The sequence below is a fragment of the Orycteropus afer genome, unplaced genomic scaffold (assembly GCF_000298275.1).
Source record: "Orycteropus afer afer isolate SDZICR_OR568_19922 unplaced genomic scaffold, OryAfe1.0 scaffold00014, whole genome shotgun sequence".
In the NCBI taxonomy this organism is placed as follows: domain Eukaryota; kingdom Metazoa; phylum Chordata; class Mammalia; order Tubulidentata; family Orycteropodidae; genus Orycteropus; species Orycteropus afer.
The window spans coordinates 6754167-6764194 of record NW_006921601.1 but is presented as its reverse complement, the minus strand read 5'-3'; the positions used below and the strand labels follow the sequence as shown (position 1 = coordinate 6764194).

The following is a 10028-nucleotide window of genomic DNA, read 5'->3' as shown; positions in this document are numbered from 1 at the left end:
GAATATTTCTTCATGTGTTTGTTGGATACCTGAATATCCATCCTCTTTGATGAAGTGTCTATTTATGTCTTCTGCCCGTTTTTGAATTGGATTGTTTGCCTCTTTGTTGCTGAGGTGTTGGAGTTTTCTATAAGTTTTACAGATAAGTCCCTTGTCAGATATGCCATTGCAAATATTTTTTCCCAATCTGTAGGTTCTGTTTTTACTCTTTCAGAGAAGTCTTTTGAAGCACATAAAAATTTAATTTTGAGGAGGTCCCATTCATCTAATATGTCTTCTGCTCTTTGTGCATTTAGGGTTCCTTGACAGTCCATTTATGCCATAAATGAGGGCCCCTAAATTTGGTCCTAGTTTTTCCTTGAGGAACTTTATAGTTTCAGGTTTCACATTTAAGTGTTTGATCCATCTGGAGTTAGTTTTTGTATATGGTGTGAGGTATGGATCTTGCTTCGTTTTTCTGCAAATGGATATCCAGTTTTGCCAGCACCATTTGTTAAAGAGACCATCTCTCCCCTCATTTAATGGATGGTTTCTGTCTCTTTCCGCTGAGAATAATGTTGGCTGTTGGTTTTGCATAAATGCCCTTTATTATGTTGAGGAATGTCCTTTCTGTTCCTGTTTTGCTGAGAGTTTTTATCAGGAATGAGTGTTAGATTTTATCAAATGCCTTTTCTGCATCAGTTGATATGATCATGTGGTTCTTTTCCTGTGTTTTATTTATGTGGTGGATGACGATTGTTTTTCTTATGTTGAACCATCTTTGCATACCTGGTATGAACCCCACTTGGTCATAATGTATTATGTTTTTGATATGTTGTTGAATCTATTGGCTAGGGTTTTGTTGAAGATTTTATATCTATATTCATGAGTGATATTGATCTGTAGTTTTTCTTTTTCGTGATGTCTTTGCCTGGTTTTGGTATCAAGATTATGCTTGCTTCATAAAATGAATTTCAGAGGATTTCATCCTTCTTTATATTCTGGAATAGTTTGAGTAGGATTGGTGTCAATTCTTCTCTGAACGTTTGGTAGAATTTGCCAGTGAAACCGTCTGGGCCAAGGCTTTTTATTTGTTGGTAACTTTTTTATGACCTGTTCAATTTCTACTTTTGTTATGGGTCTATTTAACTTTTCCACCTCAGTCTGTGTTAATTTAGATAAGTAGTTTGTTTCTAGAAATCTATCCATTTCTCCTAGATTTTCAAATTTTGTTGAGTATAGTTCTTCATGTTGTTGTTATGTGCTGTTGAGTTGGACCCGACTCATAATGACCCCTCCTTGGGTTTCCAAGGCAGTATCACTATGGAAGTAGATTACCCCATCTTCCTTCCGAGGAGTGGCTGGTGGGTTTGAACCGCCAGGCTTCTGGTTAGCAGTCAAGTGCCTTAGGCACTATGCTACCATAGTTCTTCATAGTATACTGATATTATCCTTTTAATTTCTGTTTGTTCTTTTGTGACATTGCCCAATTCATTTCTTATTTGTGTTATTTGTATTCTCTCCCTCTTTTCCTTTGTTAAATTTGCCAGTGGTTTCTCAATTTTATTGATCTTTTCCAAAAAACAACTTGAAGTATTGTTGATTTTTTTCTATTATCTTTCACTCTTCTGTTTCATTGATTTCTGCACAAATCTTTATTTCCTTTCTTCTGGTGACTGTCGGCTGCTCTTTCTCTAATTGTTGGAGATGCTGGATTAAGGTGTTGATTTTGGCTTTTTCTTCTTTTTCGATGTATGCATTTATTGCTATAAATTGGCCTCTGATCACTGTTTTTACTGTGTCCCCCAAATTTTGTTATGTTGTGTTTTCATTCTTGTTTGAGTCAAGGAATTTTTTAATTTCATTTTTCATTTCTTCTGTTACCCAGTCATTTTCAAGGAGAGTGTTACTCAGTTTCCATGTGTTTGGTCTTTTTCCATTGATCTTCCTGTTGTGGATTTCTAATTTGATAGCATTGTGATGTGTTGATTTCTAATTTTATAGCATTGTGATTTTATAGCTATTTGCAGTATTTCAGTGTTTTTAAATTTAAGGCTTGCTTTGTGGCCTAACATATGGTCTATCCTGGAGAATGTTCCATGTGCACTGGAAAAGAATGTACATTGTACTGTTGTTGGGTGAAGTGCTCTGTAGATGTCTATTAAGTTTAGGTTAATGGATTGTGTCATTTAGTTCTTCTACATCTTTGTTGAGTTTCTTTCTAGTTGTTGTATCTTTGATTGAAAATGGTGTATTGAAATCTCCTACTATGACAGTGGAGTCATCTATTTGTTCATTTCTGTTAAAGTCGGATTTATGTATTCTGCAGCTCTTTCATTGAATGGAGAAATATTTATTATTGTTATTTTCTCTTGTTCCATCGATCCTTTAATCATTATATAAAGTTCTTCCTTGTCTTTTATGGTGTTTTTTTTTCTTGAAGCCAGTTTTATCAGAAATTAATAATGCCACTCCTGCTCTTTTATGATTGCCATTTGCTTGATACATTTTTTTCCAAATTTTGCTTTTCAATCTGTGTTTTTCTTTGTCTGTAAGGTGTGTCTCTTGTAGACAGCATGTTGCTGGGTTATGTTTTCTTATCCAGTCTGCAACTCTCTGTCTCTTGAGTGGTGCATTTAATCCATTGACATTCAGTGTAATGATCAACAGGTATGAATTTGTTGCTATTATTTGTTATGTGTTTTTTCGTGATGTTGCTGATTTCTTTGTTCCACATAATTTTCTGTTCTGAGCTCATTGTGTTTATGAATCGAGTTATCACTTCCTGCATTGCTATTGTTTGAGTATTTGCTATGTCTTTGTGCTGGTCCTCTTTTTCTTTGATGTGAAGGTTTACCATTTTTCTTTGAGTTTACCCTGTGATTTATAATTTTCTTCCCAAATTTAGAACAGTCCATTCCATCTTGCAATTGTCTTGACTTCCTCACCATTTAGAAGTTCTGTAACTATACAGTTGTTTTCCTTCTTTTTGGTTTGTGGTTGTCCTCATTTGCTAATTGATGTCTCTGGTTCCTTGTTTATAGTCTGTAAGCTTATTTACTTTGGATACTTCTATAACTGGGTTGGTTTCTGGGTTATGTCATCGTGTGTGTTAATAGTCTGTTGTTATTTGCTGTTGTTGTTTCTCTGTCCAAAGGACTGCCTTTAGCATCTCTTGTGAAGCTGGTCTGGTTTTAACAAATTTCCTTAATTTCTGCTTATCTGGAAATACCCTAATTTCACCATCATGTTTGAGGGATAATTTTGCTGGATATATAATTCTTGGTTGGAATTTTTTTTCTTTTAGGATTTTATATATACTATCCTATTGCCTTCTTGCCTGCGTGGTTTTTGCTGAGAAATCAGAGCTTAGACTTATTGGTTGCCCTTTGTAGGTAACTTTTCATTTTTCCTATGGTGATTTCAGGATTCTTTCTTTGTCTTTGGTTTTGGTGCATTTGGTGATGATATGTCTTGGTGATTCTCTTTTGGGTCTATCTTGTTTAGGGCTCGTTGGACTTCTTGAATGGATATATTCTCGTCTTTCATCACATCAGGGATATTCTCTTCAACAATTTTCTCTGTGGTTTTACTTGTCTCTTCCTGTTGTGGAATTCTGATTACATGTAGGTTATTCCTCTTAATCGTTTCCCACATGAACCTTAGGCTTTCTTCTTCTTCTTCTTCTTCTTCTTTTTTTTTTTTTTTTGATCTTTTTCCTGATTGATCCCTTTCCAAAGAAGTATTGAGTTATTTTTCTTCAATATCACTAATTCTGTTGTCCATTGACGCAGTTCTACTCCTTTGACTGTTCATTGTGTTAACTATTTTTGAAAATTTAGTATTATCTTCTGGATTTCTATCTGTAGATTTTTGTATCATTTCTAATTTTTCATTTATTTTGTCATTTTGTTCTTATATTGTCTTCTGAAATTGTTCTAGGGTTTTGTCTCTGTTTCCCTCAATTTTCTCAGTGTTTTCTTTGGTCTGGCTTTCAGTGAGTTGAAGGTGGCTGAATATAATTCTTTGAATTCCTTATCGGGGAGTTAGTTCCAATGCTGCTTCATCCTCTGGCATGTGTTCTGGGTCTGTACCTGGTCCCTTGTTTCTCCTGCTTTATCTTGCTTCTTTGTGTGGACTATGATGGTCTGTTGTCTCAGAGACATTGTGACATTTTTTGTGTTTATAATTAATTGGTGATTGTATATTCGAGTGATTCTGCCCAGATTTTCATTTTCTTTGTTCTGTTTGAGTGTATTTGTGTAAGTGGGATATCTCCTATATGTATATGCTGTCTTCTGCAAGTGTAGCCTATTCTTAGGTCCTTGGAATGTAAGCAAGGACACTGTTGCTTTAAATATCCAAAATGGCCACCGTGTATAAACATTCAAATTGGCTGCACCCTCCAGATGTCCAAAAGTCCACAGCTTGGTTTGTCTCCTTCTTTGCTATTTCCCTTTTTAGTCACAAGTCACCAATGCAGTCATCCATGTAGCCTTTGGCAAACTGGGCTGAATTTTTAGATTAATTCTCAGGTCACCAGCCACTCCTCAGAAGGAAGATGGGGCAATCTACTTCTGTAGTGATACTGCCTCGGAAACCCAACGAGGGGTCGCTATGAGTCAGGTCCGACTCAACGGCACATAACAACAACAGTACCACTTGAAATATTCAGGCTGTCTGTGACATCAGGATAGTTGACAGTCCACAGCTCCACTTGTCCCCTTATTCAGATTTCATTCAGATTCTTCTACTAGTTGGTGTTTAACCCACTTCTATATCCTTCCTTTCAAAGCTTCACATTCCAGAATTATGTTCTGTATCTATACCAATTGGTTTCTCTTTTCTTTGGTGAAGAGGATCTGTGTAGTTTGTCTGCTTACTCCTCTGTCTTACTGGAAGTTCAATAGCTTATGTTCTTTCTTCCCAGTATTTCAGTTAGTTAATTAAAAAGTTAGGCACCTAATTTTTAATTATACTAAGGAACACAAAAATAAATGCTTACTTTAAAAATTCAACTTTATGGACAAATAGCTCTGTCCTAGACCATTCCTTTTCTAGAAGTAATTACTATTTTGTAGTTTAGTATGTAATCTTTCTGAATTTTTTATCTGTATATCTCTATCTATCTATCTATCTATAATTAAGGAGCTCTGGTGGTGTGGTTAGAAGCTCTGGTGGCATAGTGCCTAAGGCATTTGACTGTTAACCAGAAAGCTGATGGTTCAAACCCATGAGCCACTCCTCAGAAGGAAGACTAAGCATTCTACTTTTGTAAAGATTTATCGCCTCAGAAACCCAAAGGGGGTCTCTGTGAGTCAGAGTTGACTTGATGGCAGTGAGTTTGGTTTAGTTTGCTTTTATGTATATAATTAGTACACAATCATATACAGATGTAGGATTGATTTTATTTTTTCCCAAATAAATGAGACCATACTATATATATTTTTCTGAAACATGTTTTTTCTACTAAATATTTTGTCCTGAATGTCTTTCCACACTACCACATACATCACTCCATCAGCTAATTGCGTTGTATCTCACAGATAGAATTTATCTCATTACACATACTGGCAGTTTTTCATAATAATAGCCATAGCGGACTAAAGAATAAGTTTTACTGATAATTAAGACATTTTATATAATAAAACTTCTTTGCTTTAGATTTTACACCCAGATTTGGAAGTGGCAGACCATGCTTTTCCTCCTCCACGAACAGCTTTATCCCACTCAAAAATGCTGGTAAGAAGTTTAATATTTAAGTTTCATGTTTTGTTAAAAGAGCTGTATTTTTATTTATAACGTTGTTAAAGACATTGAGTGAAGTGAGAGCTAGATCGATGTCCTCATAACATAAAACGTGTACCAAATTAGAAATCAGGAAAATTGTCACTAACTTTTTGTCTTGCTGTAGGAGGAGCCACAGGGCTGTGCATCGGCCAGGAGGGGAGTGGGATTAATACTGTTTCCCTGACAGATGCTTGAGTAAGCTTGGACAAAAAATCAGAACCAAAATTATAGGCTGGAAAACTGTTCCAGGCATCAACAAAAAAGACCCAAGCAAAGATGGAAAAGGGAAGTTTCAAAAAATGGAAATGAAGGATGTTGGTAACAGGATAGGATCAAATTTCAGGAATAAATGTATAAGAAAAGTTCTGATTAGAAGCCATAAAAGGAGGTGAATATATAACAGAATGCCCCTTTTTTATTTTGCCCAGTGCATTTATTAGAAGTGAGCTTTGTGGCAAATAAGAATCCTCATAGAGCTGAACACGTTTGACAAGTTACTTAAACATCTTGACCTTCATTTTCTTATCAGTTAAATTAGATGTTGGCTAAATAAATCTTTAAGTTTCCTTACAGCTCTAAAATTGTGATTCTATTAAAATATGGATTATCAAAATAGATTCTTCTCATACTTTATTGGGTGTAGTTTAAGAATAAGTTTTTTGTATGTCATATAGACTTTTGAAGAACTTTATAGCTTTTTAAGTCCAATCCTTTGGGTTTTTTTTTTTCTTCCATATTTATGACTGTAATTCTTTTGATGGATATAAAAATCAAAGGACTTTTGCTCTCTTTAACATAGTAAAGTGGGAGATTCTATGACTCACATTTTTCCCTGTGAGGAAAATTGGAAGTGCTAGAGGCAAGTTCAGTTTGGTTCAATATAAAGAACCGTTTAATAGCTTAAACTGTTCAGGAATTGGATGCCTGTCACTAAAGTTTGCTGCAAATGAGATTTATGTTTAGAAAGAACAGATAGACTTACTATATAATTGCTCATGTTCTTTCCAACTTCACAGTTTGATGATATTTCGTTTGTGTTTTGGAAAATTATATTTCCTGACATATTTCTTGTAATATTTCTAGGATAAAGAAGTACGAGCAGTTTTCCTTAGATTATTTGCTCAACTTTTCCAAGGATATAGATCATGTCTACAACTTATAAGAATTCATGCAGAACCAGTAATACATTTTCACAAGGTAAGATATGATAACTATATTATAGCTGTTCAAAAAGTAGACTCTGTTTCGATAAAACTGTGTGGTTGTCACTGTCTAGCAATGCCTTACTTTATCAAATATGGTTATTTAAAATCTCTGTTTTGTGGAGTTAGATGGCAACTCTTAATAATACTATAGAATTTACATACTATTTTCCTTTTGCGTTTAAATTATATATATTTTTTTTTTTAAAGATGAGTGTTAATTTCCAATTTCTCTCCCTGCCTTATTGAAAGATTTTTTTTTCCCCTAGTATATGTAGTATTTTAGGTCAGAACAAAAACCCCTTTCCAGAGAAATGTATTTTATAAGTGTATATTTATGCATGAAGCATTTATACAGGCTTTGATCTTTCTATTATAACTTTGTTTTGACCATTTTTTTCTTACTGAGTGATAAATTAATCTATTCATTGCCCATTTTCTATTTTTACAGACAGCTTTCTTGGGTCAGCGTGGTTTGGTTGAGAATGATTTCCTCACTAAAGTACTCAATGGAATGGCATTTGCAGGTTTTGTTTCAGAAAGAGGTCTTCCCTATAGATCCTGTGATCTCTTTGATGAGGTATCATTAATATAGATTAGTACTTAAGAGTAAAGATGTAGTATAAAGTCATAAATATATTATAAATTAAATATAAAATACTCTATATATTATTTCCTGTTCTGCTTATCATATCTTGGTATTAACAATGTGGATTAGAAAAATTAAAACCAAAAAACCAAAATCACTGCCATCGAGTCGGATCCGACTCATAGCAACCCTTCCTTGGGTTTCTGAGCTGGTACCACTATGGAAGTAGATTGCCCAACCTTCCTTCTGAGGAGTGGGTGGTTGGTTTGAACTGCCAGCCTTCTGGTTAGCAGTCAAGTGCCTTAGGCACTATGCTACCAGAGCTCCTTTAGAAAAATTAGGAAAAAATGAAATTATGGAATGTGTCAGAAGTACATGAAAATCTTAAGCTCAATTTTTAACTAATTGATTATAATCCTGTAAAAAAAATTTAACATAATTGTATTGTATAAATAGAATTTTTATGTTTAAAGGCAATAATAACAATGATTCCTCTATCAGTATCAAAGGAGAATGGTCTAATTTTGCTATATAAATATGTGACTTCAAACTGCAGTTACGTTTACTCTATCAGTGCTACAGTGACATAGTTTAGCTTAGTGACATTCTTACTAACCAATAATGGATATTTGTCTAAGCCCCCTTAGGATGTAATAAAAATACAGATGACAGATTTAATCTGTATGAATTGGTCACATAAAGGAAGAAATAGGACAGTGTGACTCAAAGTAAAGATGCTTTTATATTTGTTGTACTTTTTCTTTTTACTAAGACATCTTTTCATCTATTACTTAAATCTTTTTCACAGCAGCCTATTCTAGTGGGTGAACAATGAATATTATTTCCATTTCAATTTCTGAAAGAGCACTATCTATATTGGAATTAATAAATCTAAAAGTTCTTTAAAGTCTAAAGAAGAAAAACAATCCTGGCATCCAAGATAGTAGAGAAAAGTAGTCATAGTTTAATACTGGTGGTTTATTTAGTATAAGGAAGGTAGGAATCAAGATCTTTAAGATCCTTGGTTCAGAGGAGAAGGATCACTAATGCTCTGCAAAGATAACTATTCACAAGTAAGAATTAAAGAAGAGTCACATGGTTTAGTTATGAGTATGGAGATTTGCACCAAATGCTTCAGTTAATATCGCAAAGCGTATGAAGATTTAGAAGAGATTGCCCTTAGATGGGCAATTCCTTTTAACCAATAATAATTTATTAGTCATTGATTATCTAACACTAAGATATGTATCAGCTTTAGATCCTGAGCTAAATACTTGATAAATACAATGTTTTATGAGCTTAAATTAGAATTCTGAATTGGATATGTAAATTCTTTTTTTTTTTTTCCTATCCAAATTTCCCTTTGTAACTTGCTCTGGGAGCTTCATCACAACTAAAAAGTCAGAGTGATTACTTGCAGAAAATTTGCTTGCCTCAGCCTCTGATTATTTTTGTAGGTCCTATCCCCTGCCTGGGATGCCCACCCTCTACATCTCAGCCTAACCATGACCTTCCGTTTTTCATACTCTGCTATATTTCATAGCCTACTCCAAACTTTCCCAGAGTAGGTGACTCTGAGAGCCAGTTCTTTGCCTTAGGATTTATTTTAGTCCTCTAACTTTACGTGGAAGGAGCTATGGTTGCATAGTGGTTAAGGCATTTGACTGTTAAAAGGCTGGTGGTTCAAACATATGAACCACTCCGTGGGAAAAAGATATAGCAGACTGCTTCCACAAAGATTTATAGTCTTGGAAACCCTATGAGGGCAATTCTACTCTGTCTTATAGGGTCACTATGAGTCAGAATCGACTCAGTGGCAGCAGGTTTGGATTTTGATTTGAACTTTATATAGTAACTTGTGTTTATTGTATATTTTATGTGTGTATATCATCTACACTACAAGCAGTGATTGGACTAGTACTGTCCAGTACTCCTGTTGGGCCTCCCCTTATTGTCCATGCAGTTTCTGTGTTCTGCCTACACTGGGGATTTTTGGTGTCTTATTGATGTTCTTATTCAAAAGCCAGTTGTTTATATATCACAGCCAAAGGTGTAAGAGGGAAGAGGCACCAGACCTAAGTAATTGCTCCTTCTATCCTTTTTAACCATTAATTGGTTTGCATAGGAGTGTACTTTTACAGGATCCTTGTTTTCACTTAGACAAAGGCAGCCTACCACATTAGGGGGTAGGGGTACCTGATGGAGTTTGAGAGACACCTTACATTGTATGTTGCCTTTTCTCCATACTCCCATTAAATAGGCATGCTAGAAGGAAAGAAGTGTTTGTCTTTGTTTGACAATCTTAATGAATCCTGACCTAGAATAAGGGAAGTTATAGTTGTATATGACTGTATAATCTGGGAGCCCTGGTGGCACAAGGCTACTAACCACAGATTGCCACTTTGAACCCACTAGCTGCTCCGTGGGAGAAAGATGTGGCGATCTGCTTCCATAAAAATTACAGCCTT

At 34.9% G+C, this 10028-nt stretch overlaps 1 protein-coding gene across 1 annotated transcript in view; it reads left to right on the top strand.

Annotated features, from left to right (window-relative positions):
• SBF2 (SET binding factor 2) overlaps positions 1–10028 on the top strand; it is a 636061-nt gene that overhangs the window by 374758 nt on the left and 251275 nt on the right. Inside the window, exons 10-12 of the mRNA XM_042783055.1 lie at positions 5644–5721; positions 6853–6966; positions 7423–7551. Of these exons, the coding sequence (XP_042638989.1) occupies positions 5644–5721; positions 6853–6966; positions 7423–7551 (321 nt within the window). The remainder of the gene's footprint in view (positions 1–5643; positions 5722–6852; positions 6967–7422; positions 7552–10028) is intronic.